Here is a 19545-nt window from a genome sequence, read left to right on the forward strand (position 1 = left end):
ACCATGTGTACGGTGCTGTGTATTCGCGAATCTGCCTGGCCGCCCCCTTCCTTTGCTTACTGGAGTACATAAATACGAACAAACGAGAACGATGATATTCAAAATGGAGGACGGTGATCGTCAACAAACTTCTGCTGGCAACAAGGCATGACGTTTATTCTTTTGTATCATCTGTGTCTGACATTGATGAGAATAACTTCTCGCTTGTTTTTTATGATCTTCGGCTTGAGAACTGAATTGATCGACGTTTATGTTATTACGACAACTGTCTGCAGCCATCGCTAGCTACGCTCTACTTATTTTGAGTTTGACACTGGTGACTTGTTTGAACACAAAAAATATTGTAATATCCAGCGAACCACTTGCTCTTTCGCTAAGTAAGACGTATTTTTTAGTCAGCCAAACACACACGAGCTCACATTCGTTAAGATGTAATAGCAGTTGGATCTTGCACGTTTTATTTTGTTATTATTAAGAGAACTTCCGACATTTACATAATTAATTTACTCGTACATGTACTATAAATGGCACAAGAGAGATTTGGTGGAGTTGTTTCTCCCAACACTTTAACGATTCTTGGTGGAGATATTTTGGATGACCGCTTATGTGACAGGTACATATTGACATTATTTTTATTGAATTTTCTCATGTAGACCACCCTGTCAGCACATCTTTTCTTCTCTTTTCGTTTTTAAAAGTAACTTTACATATATATGGAAAGCATCATGACTCATTGAATGTTAATGTTATTCCAATATGGTATGAATAAAAATTGTTACTTACACTAAGTTACAGAGTAGAAAATGTTTAATACTCCAAATTTTTGCTGATGTTTCTTTCAACATCGCCAGGGTATACTCTTTACAAAATGTAAGTGAACATTTGGAAAGTAGTGACAGTTTCTCCTCATATTATTAGTTTGGTTTGAATCTGTGAGTATAAATTCTTATTTAATGTTCCAACCTATTCATTCTCATACAGAAATATAATTCATCTTTTTTAACACAAGAAATTTGTAGAAAATATGAATTTTAAGTCCAGTTTAGTAGTGGGCTTGGTTCTTTGTAATACAATGTATATATTATCATTATTATTTTTGATAGACATTCAATGTGCTAAGATTCACCCCGTACTACCGATTTGTAATGCAATTATGTAATAAATATTTGATATCATCAATGTAAGTAATCATTTAGGATACAGTCGTTCCAACGTAAAATCTCATTTAGATAGTGGATAATTAGCTGGAACTGTGGGCCAATTTTCTGCTGTCCAAACAGTTTGTTGAAATTGAATGAACAACATTTTTTATTCCCTTTCAGTGATGTTATTGATAACAGTACCTGATACATCATTATGTTTGTCTGTGTGTGTCACTGTATTGTGGTGTCTTTATAACAAATCTCTTCCACTCTCAAATAGTTTCCATAGTTTATTGTTGAATTTTATGACAAAGTATTTTAAATTATATATGTAATGTGGATCTTTTCAAATGATAGGAGCATTTTGTGTTCAATGTGACTGTTGGTTTTTACTAACACTACCTGTGACTTGTTTCTACATTGTTTAATTTTAGTTTGATTTGTCTACACTGCATCAATGAATGTTTCCCAAATGAGATAATACAGTGTCGTCATTATATCTTTTTTCTGAATCATTCAAAGTTGTTCAGTTTCTACAAAGTTCTGTATTAAATTCCATTTTTATCATTTTCAGACCACCCCGTCCACCATCGTCAGGGTCATTAGGGAGTAGTCGACCAACAACAGGTAGAAAATCAGTTTTAAAGGTAAGAATGGAAACATCGATAAGAAACAAACTTGATAGCACTTTGTCTCTGTTTATATACAAATAATTAAAGAGCAAAGTCTGTAACTTTATCTGGGTTTGATGATTACTTTGTTTCATATTAAAATATTCTTAGATTATTTCAACTATGAAAACATGTCCATACTTGATATAGATATACTAGGCAAATAGCTAGCACACCATGGAGTTAATTATGTCTTTGTAGAGGTAAAATTTGTCTACATGCTGTATGTACAGAATAAATGTCACACTGTTATTGCCAGCATTGTACAGGTATGTTCTTACAACTTATTATGTTTGATATGTACTGCATATACATTGTTTGTCCTTTGTTCATAAATCTATGACAAAGCTGTGGTCATATTTCCGAATGATGACTATATTCTTAATAGTCATGATTAAAACCAAAGTTCTTTGACAAGTGGGATAACATACAAAAGTTGTAATACTAAAGTAAAATTTGTAAATAAAATGGTGATTGTAATCCATATACTACTGTTACTTACTCCATTACTTTCACATATTTTTGTCATTTTCATAACTCATCAAGTACATTTGAATATTCTTCAACAGACCCAGACAAGTCTTGAGGTCCTTCCACCAGAAAGTAAGTTTTTACTTATTTTTAAGTTTGCTTCTGAACAATATGCAAATTAGATTATTTTCATGGAAGGAGCCTCCCTGGCACAAAGGCGACATATCATATGGGACATATGGAAGTCAATTTATTTTGTGACGTACATGTATACAAATTTGACCAAATGGTGGCCATATTTGTATTTATTTACTGCATAACTCAAAAACTAATATAGAAAGACTCCATTCAAGTGTCCACTCCCATATTATCAGGTTCAAGCTTTCTCTGAAGACCTTGAACTTTGGTCTTCACCTTGACCTTCAGTGTCATTTATCAAAATTTCATGCCTATTGACAGATTTTTTGTAGGATTCATTTATTGCCAGTTTCTGTTAAATCATGTCCAGAGGTAATAAAGGAGAAGAAAAATATACACAAGAATGACTTTTGGTGTTCATATAACTTTTACTGAATATGAAATTAATAATGATAATAATAATAACACTTGTAAAGCGCCATATATCCTAAAAGTTCATAGGCGCTGAACACTATAAAAGTGAAAAAAACTGCTCGTGGAAACACTGAATGATGGCCATATTTAAGTAATAGATCAATATATTACTGCATAACTCAAAAACTTCAGTACATGGACTCCATTCAAGTGTCTATTCTAACCCTATATAATCGTATGCAAGCTTTCTTGTAAGACCTTTGACTTTCACTTTGACCTTCAAGGTAGACTATCAAAATTAAACCATTTTTTGCATACTGAAGACACTTTGTAGCATTTATGTATGACCCATATCTTCTAAATCATGTCTAAATGTAATGCTGAACATGAGTAATGTAGACATGCAGTACTTTTGGTTTTCATAAAACCATTACAGAATGATGGTAGTATTTGTAGTGAAGAATCATGATTTACTGCATAACTAAAAACGTGAATACATAGAGGCTCCATTCAAATGTCAAGCCTTAATAGCAGGTCTAATTTGTCTTTTAAGACATTGACCTTTGACCCTATATATTCAGGATCAGTTATCCAAATCTAGTCATTTCCTTCATATCATGGATAGTTTGTAGTATCTATTTGTTGCCACCAATTTCTTTTAATCATGTTGGCATTCAGTCATAAAGAAGTAATGTATTTGAAAGAGACTATGTCTTCTGTGACTTATATTATTTTATTTCAATGATTTTTGTTTTCAATTTGCCTCAGAATCCAGAAATAAATCCTAGACTTCTTAGTGATGAATCATTAAACAATGTTTATACCTTTGTAAATTGTCCAACCACTAGTTTATTTCAATTTTACCAATTTGTGTTTTGAATTTCCTCCAAAAGATGTTTGTTTTTTTCGTTTCCTTTTTACAAAAATAACAAACAAAATAAAAAAGATTATATAGATCTAACTGCTAGTAGCTGTATAAAAAGTTGCTAGGGTAGTTCAGATAAGTTACTGAAGTCAAATAACATACAAATGAATGAAATATAAGATACAAATGACTTAAGTTTTGATAATGAACCCCCAACAATGAGCACTTGTTTAAGTTTCCCTCATGCCATTGGCATTCCCACTCACAATATTTCAAGCAGGTAGTAAACTGTAAATGTTGAGTTGGATTCCTGAATACAAATGAGTAGTAGTCAGGCAAAACCCTGGTTGTGTAAATGTATGTGTAGTGATGTACAAACATATTAGACAATAGTGTACCCAGTAGACAGACAATAGACAAGGGAATGTCATTGTGTACAAAACACTCTTTGCCTCTAGACATAGTAACATCAGCAAACCGTGTATAAGTCCTTAGTGATGCAACTAACTATTCAAGAATTCTTCAAAAAATCTTCACAGTTACAACCTTTGCAATTTTTGTTTTTCTTTAGTATAAGAGATTGTATGTCTTTCAAAGTTACTACTGTTAGACTGAAAGCTTCATTAAATGTGTAGCCATTGGTGTCGGTCCTGTTTACCATTAACTAAATGTGTAGCCATTGTGAGAAATGGTTAAAGGAGAGTACACATAATGACAAATTCTACAGTCTAACTTATTGTTGACTGGTAACGTGTCCATTTGTGTCATCAAAAGGTCAACCATAATACTTGTCATATTGAAAGGTCAAGTCATTCGTCAGTTGACCCTTACCTACTGGTATTATGGCAACATAGTGTCAAGCAATGCTATCATGGTTTGTTGCTTCTCATTTCATGTAGGCTCTATGATTAAAGCCATTGATGACACTTAAGGTGGAATAAACTGTTGACAAGTGATTTTCTCACAGTGAAATTGTTCTGTTAAGAAGCTAGCATTATCTGATGGCTGGGTTGTTTCAGCAACATTAAATAACTACAACACAACATTCCACTGCACTTGCTGAAGAATACCTGTAAAATTCAGTAATGAAACTGTATGCCTAGTCTGGATCTTACTGATGGTCTGTGATCTCAAGAGTCAAATGAAGTCATTTTCATAAATTATGGATTCTTGAGTCATTTTATGATTTTAAATCATCTACAATTACTTGCAGTTTCAGATAAAATCAAGTTGATTTTGTGCTTTTACCTTTACTCTGGGCTATTGCATCATGGGAGTCAGCAGAAATAATGTCATTAAGTTGTTGATGAGAGCTGTTTTATGCTGTTAGGGAAGAGACACTCATGACAACTGTCTTTTAACAATTTGTATGTCTTGATCTTTACCTCCATAACAGATGATGTTAGGAAATCATCAACAAAAGACAAACAGACTGCCAATCGTAGGTCTTCTAGTTTAGATTCTAAGAATAAAGTGAAGTCTGGGAGTACTGGCTCAGTTGGTAGTAATACTTCTTCAAGTAGTGGATTTTATGATGATGCTAATTCAACATCGGCTACCAGCACAGCAAGGTCTGGATCAGTACAAAGATGCAATAGTGCTAGTAGTATTGATGATACATCAAGACCACCAACTAGACAGGTTGTCTTACCATCTGTGAAAAGAAACTTTGAACAGTAAGTTAGCAATAAATTATTTCTACTTTGAAATTCTGAGTTGTTAAAATCACATGTATCATGTTCATTTAACAAAAGATATTTTTTGTTCAACTTAGCTTGTGCATTGTATAATACAAGTATTTGTTTTCTTCCTATTTCTAGATATGGTATGCCAAAGGATGAAGCCTTGGCTCAGTCATTGATATCTCCATCTAGAACTTCTCACTATGATGGCTACAATGAATCTAATGACTCACAGGATAATATCATGATTTTAGTTAATGACAGTGAACCTGTAGTCCGTCCCTCATCAAGTTCAAAATCAAGGCAATCTAACAATAAATCCATTGACAAAGTGAGAAGTGAAGATGATAAAGATAGTAATATTAAAGGCAAAGAAAATAAAGATTCCAGGCCGTCAAGTAGAAGTAAGTTTAAGGAATTCTATTGTCCTTATTTTTATGCTAACTTGTCATGTGAAGCGCTGAAGTAGGGTAGAGAGCATTGATAAATGATGTAGGACATTATGAGTTAAGTGTGAACCCTAGTGTTCCCTCTTATAAAAGACATAAATTAAAATATGTGTTGTTGGTCAAATGAGAAAATGTCTTCATTAGTGACCACATGGTGAAGGATGATGGGAACAACAAATTTTGGTGAATTGCAACCAGAGAAGTGTCAGTGGCATGTCAAAGTATCTTAGACAGCATACTGTGAACACTACTAGTTGCATACACAAACATTCAGGAAATGTTCTGTAGGTGTTGCTAAGTCAGTTTGATATCAAGACATGATTTAATATGCCATAGTATAGATATTGAAAAACAAAAGGTTGCAGAGTTTAGCCACTAGGAGTGCTGTTTGGCATCAGAAAAATTATGTATGATAGCCTCCTTACAAAATTGTCATATCCTAGTTTTCACAGCTAGCTGAAGTCAGTGATATTTTCAGCCAGTCCAAATACATGTAGTTCTTTTAGTTGGTTTCTAGAGATGTGGTTTTTAAGATTTCAGAGCTTTGCATCACAAGTGTTTTATTTGACAGGTTCATGTATAACCATATGACTGAAATTCCAACCCCCTTTTCCCCAAATCTTGTTTATATGTTTTGAAAAAGGTGTCGTTTAGAGACTAGCACCACAAACTAAAATTTATTTTGTTAGGTTTGATTTAGCTTGAGATTAGATAAAATGTGTTTAGACCGGTTGAGAATGAACAGTCATAGAACACATAGAAATAATTACAGGACACAGCACTTTTATATACATGTATAAGAATGTAACATCATAGATTTCCTACACTTTCAGTAGTGTTAGGTTTTAGCTCATAGCTCACTCCTTAAGCATCAGATATTTGTAACTTTATTGTACCATGCACATTTTATTTTACAAGTTTTTTTCAAATTTGGAATCATCTACCATGATAAAACTTGTTCAAGTCTTCTGTCTTTTGAAACTAATTATAAATCTTATCTTAATTGTACTATCAGCTCATTCCATTATTTATGTCCTTCCTTTAATTTCTGTTTTATCTTTGTTGTGGTATGATCTACTCCTTTTGTTGTTGATGATGTTGTTGTTGTTGTTGTTGTTGTTGTTGTTGTTGTTGTTGTTGTTGTAATATGGTATATCTTGTACAGGTAAAAGTGGTAGAAAGGAAAGACACAAAGATATTAGTGCTTCAACTTCCACAACAGAAGTAGACTCCTACTATTTGAGTCACAACACAGGACAATTAAAACAATCTCATGGTATGTCACTATAAAGGACACAGTTGTAATCAAGTCAACAATATTATTAAATGTATCCACTACCAATTTTTCAAATGATATATTTCTCAAATCAATGTCTTCATAAATAAATTTGCTGAGATTTCATAGCACAGTCCTGCAATCTGACTTCATTGAATTACTCAAACTTGTCACAGACTTTGAAAACATACTGCTGGGTAGTATCAGACACTAGAACAAAATGAAATTTAGCCATTGTGAACAGATTTCACAGATTCGGTCTTCAATGAATTCTGAATGTATATGTGTCATTCAACAGCATTTTGTTGTAGTTTGTTTTGTCAATATGTAATCTTCTTCTCTGTTAATACATACATATTTTTTCTGAATGCTTGTATATTTTAGAATAATTCATATAAGTTACCATAACAAAATAAACAAGTGTAAAATGATGAAATAACCACTTAGATTTTCAAAATGACATTCCATTATTCATCTAGTTCAGTTTTAGAAATGTTCTATTGTTTGCATGATTTCACTTGTATCTTGTCTGTTGTAGATAAAAATGGTAGGAGTGATAGACAAAAAGAGACTGGAGCCACAGCATCAACATCAAATAGCAATAACATTTCAGAACCCAAACAAATTCATGGTAAATACATTCCAAACATAAAACAAACAAATTCTTGCTAAATACTTTTTAAACATAAAACCACAATGGGTATTTTTTTAATACCTTGTCTATTTTCATTACATCTCTAGATTGCATGTACAAATGTATAAAAAAACAAACATGTTTGGTTCATAGACTGTGGAATTTCATGGGTGTATGGAGAGTTTAAACCAATGACTATCTGAATGGTGTGGTTCATAGACTGGAATTTCATGGGTGTATGGAGGAATGACTATCTAAATGATGTGGTTCATAGACTGTGGAACTTCATGGGTGTATGGAGAGTTTAAACCAATGACTATCTGAATGGTGTGGTTCATAGACTGGAATTTCATGGGTGTATGGAGAGTTTAAAGGAATGACTGAAATCTGAATGGTGTACACAACAAATCTTGCAGATTAGACAGCGAATGAAATACATTACAACTTTTTGTAAAAACAAGTTCAAAGAAGATAAAATTTCAATCTAATAAATGTTAATAAGACATGTATATAGCAGTCTGATAAATATGAACAGGATGATTCACACATACTTTGAAATGTTAACAAATTTTGAATTATAAAACAATTTGTTATTTTATTTAATATGCAGAAAGAAGGAGTGAAAAAGACAAAGATGGGAGGCCAAAGAAATCATCTTCAAGAAATGAATCCGGGTCCACTGGTCAGTAGTAAGATAGTGGGTCAAAGGTTATGTCAAAGTTTAAAGATCACAGCTAGGTTAAAGATCACAAGACTAACCATAGGCATCACATTAAGTGGCACTGCAAGGTGAAGGGTTATGTTCAGGTGAAAGGTCATGGCAAGGTGAAGGGTCAAAAATCTAGATAAAAAGGTCATGGTAAGACCATTAATGTAAACGAGAAGTTTAAGGTCAATTAATGTCACCTAAAAGTTACTTTATGAAAACATAAACATAAATTTAAAAAACATCAAATACTGCAAAGTCTAATCACTTGGCATCCCTTCCTTTCATGTAAAAATACAGAAACACTAAAATAAGCACTTAATGAAACTTAGAGTAAAAATCAATCTCATTTATTATTTGTTGTGTCTGTCATCAGACAGAATGCAAGAGCGAGAAAGAGAAAAGAAAAGAAAGCTCAAAACTGAGACAGAAGAGATGGACTCATACTACATAACTCACAGAGTGAGAAGTGAAGTGGATGACACAGATGATGTCAGAGAGAAAAACACAACGCACTTGGACTCAATAAAAGATACAGAACACAATGAGGAAAGATGTGAAAAAGATACATCAGTGAATTGTAATAGTGAAATAGATGAATCTAGAGAAGATAGGGTGCAAGGTAGATAATGCAGTACAGTGCTCCAATTTAGTATAATTACAAATATGACAAGGTAGAATGTCATGGGTTACTTCTAGAGAAGATAGTGTGCCAGTTAGATGGTCCTGTAAAGTAATTTAATGTAGTATAATTACAAATATGGCAAAATAAAATGTCATGGGTTACTTCTAGAGAATATTGTGTGTAAGGTAGATAGTCCTGTAAAGTGATTCAATTTAGTATAATTACAAATATGGCAAAATAAAATGTCATGGGTTACTTCTAGAGAAGATAGTGTGCCAGTTGGATGGTCCTGTAAAGTGATTCAATTTAGTATAATTACAAATATGGCAAAATAAAATGTCATGGGTTACTTCTAGAGAAGATAGTGTGCCAGTTAGATAGTCCTGTAAAGTGATTCAATTTAAACATGTAGAGTCTGACTTGTATATGTAATAAAGTCTGACTTGTATATGTAATAAAGTCTGACTTGTATATATAGTGGAGTCTGACTTGTATATGTAATAAAGTCTGACTTGTATGTGTAGTGGAGTCTGACTTGTACATGTAATAAAGTCTGACTTGTATATATAGTGGAGTCTGACTTGTAATTGTAATAAAGTCTGACTTGTATATATAGTGGAGTCTGACTTGTATATGTAATAAAGTCTGACTTGTACATGTAATAAAGTCTGACTTGTATATATAGTGGAGTCTGACTTGTATATGTAATAAAGTCTGACTTGTATATATAGTGGAGTCTGACTTGTATATGTAATAAAGTCTGACTTGTATGTGTAGTGGAGTCTGACTTGTATATGTAATAAAGTCTGACTTGTATGTATAGTGGAGTCTGACTTGTATATGTAATAAAGTCTGACTTGTATATGTAATAAAGTCTGACTTGTATATGTAATAAAGTCTGACTTGTATATGTAATAAAGTCTGACTTGTATATATAGTGGAGTCTGACTTGTATATGTAATAAAGTCTGACTTGTATGTGTAGTGGAGTCTGACTTGTATATGTAATAAAGTCTGACTTGTATGTATAGTGGAGTCTGACTTGTATATGTAATAAAGTCTGACTTGTATATGTAATAAAGTCTGACTTGTATATATAGTGGAGTCTGACTTGTATATGTAATAAAGTCTGACTTGTACATGTAATAAAGTCTGACTTGTATATATAGTGGAGTCTGACTTGTACATGTAATAAAGTCTGACTTGTATATATAGTGGAGTCTGACTTGTATATGTAATAAAGTCTGACTTGTATGTGTAGTGGAGTCTGACTTGTAATTGTAATAAAGTCTGACTTGTATATATAGTGGAGTCTGACTTGTAATTGTATGTGTAGTGGAGTCTGACTTGTACATGTAATAAAGTCTGACTTGTACATGTGGTGGAGTGAGATGTAAGGAAAGACAAACTTGGGTGCAATATAAATGTGAAACTTAATACCATGGTCAGGAGAGTGTAATATACAGCATAGGGTTTACTGCTTTTGGAAAAGTCCTTGATAGCCCTGGAATTTCAAACTACTCCAAGAAGGCTGTGGAAGTCATTGAGTTTTAGACCATTCATAGAAATTCTTTGGAAGTTCTAGAATTTACACCACACCCAAAAAATCATTTTAAGTCTCTGTAAACTACTCTTTGAAATTCCGAAAAGTTTGGAAATATTGATTTTGGAATAATGAATTTTTGAAAATTTCCCATTACATGAGAAGCAGATTTTATGTTTCTGTATCATTCTAATAGCAGTCTTTGAAATCACACATCACCATCTATAATAAAATGTCAAGTTATATAAAAAGCGATGGATTTGAAATATATAATTTTACAATTTCTTCTTTTAGAGAGTGAAACAGTTGATGTAGAAGCTGGAGCAATTCCTAAAAAAGATAAGGATGAAAATGAATCAAATACTGCCAATGAAGAAACAAAAGATGAGTCTGAAAATGATGAGAGTAGCAGTAGCGATGAAGAGTCGTCATCATCAGAGGATGAAGAGGAGGAGATAAAGGCACCTTTAGAATTACTAGGAGAAGTAAGGAAATATGACTGTGTGTGTGTCTGTGTGTGTATCTGTGTGTGTATCTGTGTGTATCTCTGTGTGTGTGTGTCTGTGTGTGTGTGTGTGTGTGTCTGTGTGTCTGTGTGTCTGTGTGTCTGTGATGTGTATGTATGTGTCTGTGTCTGTGTCTGTGTCTGTGTCTGTGTGTATTGGGTTATTTATATGTTGTGTTTTTCTGTTTGTCTATCTGCATATATATGGATATTTATGTATAGGACATAAGGATATAAATATTAAGTGTTTGTACTGACCTTGACAATCCCAATTTAGTTGTCCGAAGATGGCTCAAAGCGTGAAACTCTGAGTTTACATTCTTATTCTTTTGAATTAAGTCTATAATGCTCTGCTACTAATATTTGCATTGAGCACTGTTCTCTCCAGCGAGACACTTACATTCATATGAATAGGATATAAGGATATGTATGTATGGGACATATGGATATGGTATGTATAGGACATATGGATGGATTGGTTTAGAGGTTGTAGAAAAGTTGATACTTAAAACATAAAAAACATAAAAATAAGTCCCACTTTGAGTTACTCAGTCTAAGGAATACTGATATTTGAATGATATCCTAGTATGAATTCTTTGTCTTCCAAAGATGCAAACAAATTCACTAATAGTAAATGACTTTTTAAGCCAATAATATTTTAAAGCCCTGAGATTGAATCCCACATCCTTTCATTTTCATTATCTTATCAATCTATGGACTGACATAAGGATTACATGTAAATATAGGACCATTCTTTTGCTGTAGACCAACTTTTACTACAACTCTGCCAGACAACTTTGTCACAGCTGCATTTTAATGCTAATCCAGCAGTGGTCTGAAATGTACTAAAAGTTTAATAACTTTCTATACATGTGGAAGCCAGTTCACAATATTCTGATAAGCCTAAATACTTTGTTGATTCATCTGAATGCAACTTCCTGGTGTGCACGTGTCATACTGCCACTCTGGTGATTCTGATAGGTTCATAGCAGTCATGTGATATTACATAATATGTAAATTCATTACTCAGGAAGCATTGCCAGTGAATCAACAGTTGAAAGTCAACAAGGCAAAAACAAGAATAACTTCAACTTGTAATGAGGGTACCTAGCAAAGCTATCGTAACATGTGTCTGTTACATTACATAATTTCCATCTGTCATAGTCAATATGAAAACATCCATTTAATTCAATTCAATTCAATTCAATTCAATGTAACTTTATTATCCTCATCAGAAATTTCTCTTTAGCTTCAATCCAAAGAGACAAAATATAATTTACACTCAAAATGTAGACAACTGAAGACTAAAACACTGATGTACATGCAAAAGGAAACGAAAAAATGAATGTAAAAAGACGTTGATACATTAATTCTAAAATACCAGTGTTATTTAGTGTGGTTTATTGGTTATTTACCATTGGAATGTCTACTGTTGGCCTTTATTCCAATTAGAAAACCTAACACGTGCTAAAACTAAAACAACAAATCTTGAGCATCATAATTGTTTACAGCATACATATATATTACACCTTGGTAATTTGTAGATTGTTTACTGCATACATATATATTACACCTTGGTAATTTGTGGATTGTTTACAGCATACATATATATTATTATGGTTATTATCTCAGAAAATATTGTGAACCAAACATAGACTTTTCTTGTAACACTCGATATGTTTTCTCTTCACTCTGTAATTAAAGATGGTTGTATCTCTGGTATAATAATAATAATAATAATAATAATTAAATAATAATAGTAATAATAATAGATGCATAAATTATGAAAGCCCTGTGTTGGCCCTGAGTAGGGAGATGTCTGACAGAGCTGTAGAAAAATATTGTCCAGAAGAAAAGAATTATTCTATTTTAGATCTGATACCTATGGTTTCGATAATGAGATGATCCTAATAATATGAGAATGTGGAATTGAAACTTTGGCCAGTAAATCTAGTGTTGTTTTCAGCAAACATTTTGTAAAGTGGTTTGTCTTGACTTGCTTTATTTGCTTTCATTGGTAGTTTTCCAAACTTCAACATTTGAACAGTGCACATTTAAACTAAGTTTGTTTATTCAAAGTTTAGAAAAAATAGATAAAGTATTTTATTGTCAATATCTAAATACCTATATTTAAAAAAAATCAAGTCAAAATAATCCAGAATACAGATATGCAAAAATAAAAATGACTGAATTTGATATAATTTAATGAGCAAAAGAACAAGAATTGAATTGCCTAGACTCTGAAGAGTATAGATTAATTGTTAAAACAGTCACATCGATAAATTTCAATCAATAAATCAGATAGATAATAATGAACCATGTAGAATGAAAGCCGATATAAATATCTACATTGATAACTGTTGCTTCTTTTCTAGCCTACCATTAATTTTCATAAAAAGTACAAAAATAAGAGACATAATGATATCGATACCATCAGTGAAAACATAATGATGAATTTACAACAATAGATAAGTGATGGTAGAGACAGCCCCCACAATGATCCAGGAATAGACCATGAGTAAAACATGAAGAAATGCTGGCCTTTATTTCTCTTTCCTTTGTTCACTTAACCAATGAAGTTCCGGAAACAAAGCTTGTGAATATGTATGAGCAGCTTGTATGACTAATAACGGTGTCAAATAAACCATATTAAAGGACAGGAATGATAAAAGTGATCAGTTTTCTGTGGTACAAAGAAATACATCTCTTTTGGTGTTTGTGTGTGTGGCAGAATAGAAGAAATCTTGTTCAAAATGAAGCTTGTAATACTGTTATTGGTTTGTTCTTGTTGTCAGTTCATTGAGTCTGTGATGCAGGAAGATTGGGCAGTGGCACTAAAGCTTTGTCAAATGAGTAAGTATATTCTATTTTGTACATGTATTTATTTGTATCAGTGCTCTATATCATGACAGATGTCAGCTAACTGTTCAGAACATATTGAATTTTGTGTGTAAGCTGTAACCAAACTCTGTAGTTGTGAACATTCTGTTCAAATAATATGTTTATGTCTGATAACTTATGGCAACCAGTAGGGTACATGCTTTATTGCAACTACAGTGACAATTAATTGGGTCACAAAAAAAGAGCATTGGCTGAAAGGTTGACTAGGAGATAATGACAGTCCAAAAGAACCATGTAGCAAACATTATGGTTAGATCTGACTGTGACTCTGGTATCTCAAAACTATGGTACAACTAAAACATCTGATTGTGGAAATTATCACAAACTATGCTACATATGGTATTGATTGTTTATTTATTTGGATTCAATACTCTGTCAGCATGTTTTGATAACAGATTTTTACCAAATCATGAAATGTGTCTATCTCTTTAACAAGTGTTGATTGTCATAGTACTAGTTTTCCACCAAAATCAAACATCATATTGTGGATCTTTCTCACAAGCTTTTTAAAAACCGTAACATAAAATTTACTTTTAAGAATCTTAATTAAAACATCATAATAACATTCTAACTGTGACTTGAGTCAATAAATCACTAATCAAAAACTATGTCTGGTGTGTCTTTATACTTTGTAGATATTTCTACAGTCATGTAGTTTACTCTAATAGCCCTGTCCTGACCTGAATTGATTAAAAAACTCGTTCAAAGTGAATCAATTTAGTAAAATCAGTTCAAAATTTGTTTCTGTCCCCATCAAAAAATTGAACAATGGATTTGAATCAATTCACTGTTGCTTCTCTGTTGGTTTTGAAACAATGTTATTATTAAAACTTTATTGCAGGATACATCTCATATACAAGAAAAGCCACACAGCTACAATACAATAAAACAGACATTAAAAACTATGTAAAAAGTGTAGAAATTATTGACACTTTAAAAATTATTATACAAAAATCCTATTTGATTTACATCAAGTTTTTTTTAAATCAGTTTGAAACAGTCCCCCCTAGGTGGTTTCAAACTATTTCAAACAGATTCGATATGCCATGTACGGAAAGGACTATCATTGATATTTGATGTCAATCATAGTACATTCACTCTTAATTTCCAGACATGGGCATGTTAATAAACTAGTAGAAAATTGCTGGAAAGGGGAACAATACAATGTGATACCTCCTCAAGCTTAATTTAGGAAAGATCATGAAAACTGATGGCAAATTGGAATGTCTTTACTTATATATGTGTATTTGTGTAGCCCCACAGAACCAGTGACATAGCTGTGGGTTGTCATTTGGAACATCTTTACTTATACATATGTGTATTTGTGTAGCCCCACAGAACCAGTGACATAGCTGTGGGTTGTCATTTGGAACATCTTTACTTATACATATGTGTATTTGTGTAGCACCACAGAACCACTGACATAGCTGTGGGTTGTCATTTGGAACATCTTTACTTATACATATGTGTATTTGTGTAGCACCACAGAACCACTGACATAGCTGTGGGTTGTCATTTGGAACATCTTTACTTATACATATGTGTATTTGTGTAGCACCACAGAACCAGTGACATAGCTGTGGGTTGTCATTTGGAACATCTTTACTTATACATATGTGTATTTGTAGCCCCACAGAACCACTGACATAGCTGTGGGTTGTCATTTGGAATGTCTTTACTTTACATACATTGTATGTGTATTTGTGTAGCACCACAGAACCAGTGACATAGCTGTGGGTTGTCATGACATGACGTAAAACAACCAGGGCATAACAAAAACCCATATTTTTCGATAGATGTTCAAAAACTGAACCTGTCCAAGAAGTGAAACCATGAGAGTAATAATGGTTTTGATGCAAGATTTTCATCAACCTTTATTATCTTCTAAACAATCATTTAATCCATTCTCTTTTTGCAGTTTAATAAATATTCAATGTAGAATCTGTAATATGAAAAAAGTCAAAATTCAGTTCAGTTAAAACAAACAATTTGATGTCTAGAAACACTCAAGTTATATAAGAAAGATAACGAAAAATTTACAGTTGGAAATACAATGATATTATTGTATAGTTATTTTTGATATGAGAATATAATTCCAAATTCAAAGTACAGGTATTATTATATAATGAAGGGATGTGATCAAATTGTGTGTTAGGAAACCAGCATATGTTGCACAACTTTTACATGTAGGTGTACAGTCAATGACTGTCTACAGATATTATTAGATTATTGGCAAACTTTTCTACTATTGTATGTGTGGAGGAAAGGGTCAAAGATTGCTTGACTGTCTCTAGCTATAAAATTACGCAGACCATATGGAGTTTAAGAAACTTATAAATCTCGTCATGTTTTTCCTGGCTTGTCAGATGTCACAGTAAGATTAAACAGTCATTTACACTTTGTGAAAAGCTGCTAAAACCATGCCTTCAAAATTCAATGAATTAAGAATAATTCAATAATTCTAATTTGTTAATTCTTATAACAAAATAAAAGCAAAAATAAAAACAAAAAACAAGTACATGTGGCTGTCAACAATGTAATTGAAGTATAGCTATTGCATCAACTGATAGACCCCCACATATCCCAACCCTGAGTATAGCTGTTTTATCAACTGATAGACCCCCACATATCCCAACCCTGAGTATAGCTGTTACATCATAGACCCTCCACCCACAGGCCTGTGGTTACATCAACTGATAGAACCATATCCCAACCCTGAGTACAGCTGTTACACCAACTGATAGACCCCCCCATATCCCAACCCTGAGTACAGCTGTTACACCAACTGATAGACACCCCCCCCCCCCCCATATCCCAATCCTGAGTGTGTCAGGATATTATTATAACTGATGAAAGTTAGGGGAGAGTTTTAATATTGGTAGTGGCTTGTAAATATTATGTAAGAATCTCAAGTTGTCCATGTAGAATTGACAGGTACTAGGTAGCCTCAAAGTGATATTATAAGTGTTATCACATGCCTAATACCTTATGAAGAACTAGTAAACTGCCTGACCAACAATTTCAATGATTGAATTTATTGTACAAACTATGTGTTTGCAAAGGTTTGGGAAACTGATGAGGAAATCTAGTAAAACTGGTGCAGATGTCCATACCTTGTATCATACCATAATCTTGTATGGAACCCAAGTAAAACATTTGAGGAACTATGGTGGATTATACCTACTTCCCACTCTCAACTAAAATAACTGAGTGGTTTCATTATACCCCATGGCAATACAGACACTGACAGTTAAATTTTTCCAGGAAGGTAAGTAATTTATGTTAGAGTGAAAAAAGCTTGACAAGTTGAGTCTATTTGATCTATCTATGTGATAGTAATATCAGCTCTTTATTTTTTTTATAGTTCAAATGTATGAACCAGAGAACCCAGAATGTAAAGAATTTAAACCACTGATAGAAGAAATGTTGAAAAAAGGTAAGAAAGTGTTTTGAACTATCAGTAGTAGTACTCCTTGCAAGATTTATTTTTTCCAATTTACTCAATTTCTCCACAATATGAAAATATAACATTTGTTAAATATTGTTATCATTTTATATTTTATGGAACATCTACTGATTAAAAACAGATTATGAAACCAAAGTTCAAAATATGGTCAACCATATGTTGACAATGACCAACAGACAAAGGGTCAATGACTGAGGAGTCATTGACCCTGTATCTGTCTCATTCACAATACTATGTCACCTTTATTTACTCTTACCTTTCAGTTTCAGTATGCAATGTTTGAGATATTTACACAATGCCTAAAAGCTGATGCTAGATAAGGATTAAACTCTAAAGGTTTAAAGGAAGCACTTGTGTGAAAGAGTTTATAGACAAAGCTGGCCCATAATGAATGAATAACAATACTATGGCTCCATAGTATTAACAAATTGGTAATATTAGATATGCAATAACAAAGCTGGGTTGCCAACATTCTAGTTTGTTTTGTTGAAAGGGGTCTTTTTATGTACTATAGCAAGTAGTTTTTGTCTGTCTTTGCTTGTTAGGAGCGATATTTTCACTACAGTACATAGTTTGTATCTGTCTTAGCTTATTGAAAAGGATCTTGCTGCTGCAGTACATGTAGCAAGATATTTTTGTCTGCCTGTCTTCATTTGTCAAAAGAGATCTTTCCACTCTAGTGGCTCTTTCCTTTTACACCAGTTTTTTCATTTTTCTTTTGTTCTAACAGAAAGAGAGTATGAGTTATGGGGAACAGATGATGAAGAAGAAGGTGAAGAAGATGAAGAAGGTGAAGAAGACGAAGAAGGTGAAGAAGATGAGGATGAAGATGAAGACGAGGATGAAGATGAATCAGACTCCAGGTAGCTATGATGTAGTGTGGTGTGATGGGATATGATGTGTGGTATGGTATGGTATGGTATGGTATGGTATGGTATGGTATGGTGTGATGTAATGTGATGTAACATGGTATAGTTCAGTGCATGTGGTCTGCTCTAGTTTGGTCTGATCAGGTCAGGTCTGGGATGGTGTGATTGGGGTATTATGTGATGTGCTGGGATATGATGTGTAATGTAATGTGATGTGGTGTAGTGTGATGGGATGTAATATGGTATTGTGTAGGTAGTCTAGTCTGATCTGGTCTGGTCTGGTCTTGTCAGGTATGATGTGCTGTGATTGGTTGTGATGTTTTGTGATGTAATGTAATGTGGTGTGGTGTAGCTTGGTCTGGCCTGGCCTGGCCTGGTCTGGTCTGGTCTGATCTGATGTCTGGTATGGTGCCGTGCAGTGCAGTGAGTTGCGATGTGGTGCGATACTGTGTGGTGTGGTGTGGTATGACATTGTACGATGTTGTGCTATGTAAAATTATGTGACTTGGTGTGATGTGAAGTAACGTATTGTAGTATAAAGTGATTTATTGTTGTATGTTGTGTTGAATGATGTGATGTCATGTGATGTAGTACGATGTGTATGTAGTATGATGTATTTTGGTGTAATGTGATGGGATGTAATGTGGTATGTTGTGGTGTGGTGTGGTATGTTGTAGTGTGGTGTAGTATAATGTGTATAGTGTATGTAGTATGATGTATTTTGGTGTGATGTGATGTGTGGTGTGGTGTGGTATGGTGTAGTGTGGTGTGGTGTGGTGTGGTGTGGTGTGGTGTGGTGTGGTGTGGTGTGGATGTCATAAAATAGTATATCATGATATATCTACTACATGCCAGTATATCATTATCCAGTCTTAAGCAGAACTCAAAATTAATATCAAAATTTCATGTTATTATCAGTAGCTCTTCTTCAAGTAGCTGTGAGGATGATGATGATGATGATGATGATGATGATGATGATGATGGTGAAGGAGATGAAGGAGATGAAGGAGATGAAGATGGAACAGAGGAAGTAGAACATGGAACAGAAGAAGGACCTACAGGAGAGGAGGAAGCAGGGGATGCAGCTGAAGAGGAGGACGAAGAGGGAGAGGAGGAGGAGGGGGAGGAGGAAGCAGAGGTTGATGATGAGGAGAATGGAACTGTAGAACCAACAGAAGAAAGTTACTAG

At 33.4% G+C, this 19545-nt stretch overlaps 1 protein-coding gene across 1 annotated transcript; it reads left to right on the top strand.

The window, feature by feature from the left end:
- Nucleotides 1–524: 524 nt before the first annotated feature.
- LOC144447651 (uncharacterized) lies at nt 525–19545 on the top strand. The gene is made up of 14 exons (XM_078137728.1): nt 525–613; nt 1717–1789; nt 2383–2416; nt 5098–5377; nt 5522–5787; nt 6998–7108; nt 7647–7739; nt 8353–8424; nt 8825–9070; nt 10910–11100; nt 13916–13973; nt 17386–17457; nt 18218–18350; nt 19275–19545. Exons 1-14 carry the CDS (start codon nt 525–527, stop codon nt 19543–19545), a joined length of 1989 nt encoding a protein of 662 aa, XP_077993854.1.

This window comes from Glandiceps talaboti, chromosome 16 (assembly GCF_964340395.1).
Source record: "Glandiceps talaboti chromosome 16, keGlaTala1.1, whole genome shotgun sequence".
NCBI classification, from domain to species: domain Eukaryota; kingdom Metazoa; phylum Hemichordata; class Enteropneusta; family Spengelidae; genus Glandiceps; species Glandiceps talaboti.

Coding starts and splice junctions, on each gene's coding strand:
- LOC144447651 (XM_078137728.1), top strand. CDS start 525: ATGGCACAAGAGAGATTTGGTGGAGTTGTTTCTCCCAACACTTTAACG. Junction 5,378..5,521: donor GTGAAAAGAAACTTTGAACA/GTAAGTTAGCAA, acceptor TCCTATTTCTAG/ATATGGTATGCCAAAGGATG. Junction 5,788..6,997: donor TTCCAGGCCGTCAAGTAGAA/GTAAGTTTAAGG, acceptor TATCTTGTACAG/GTAAAAGTGGTAGAAAGGAA.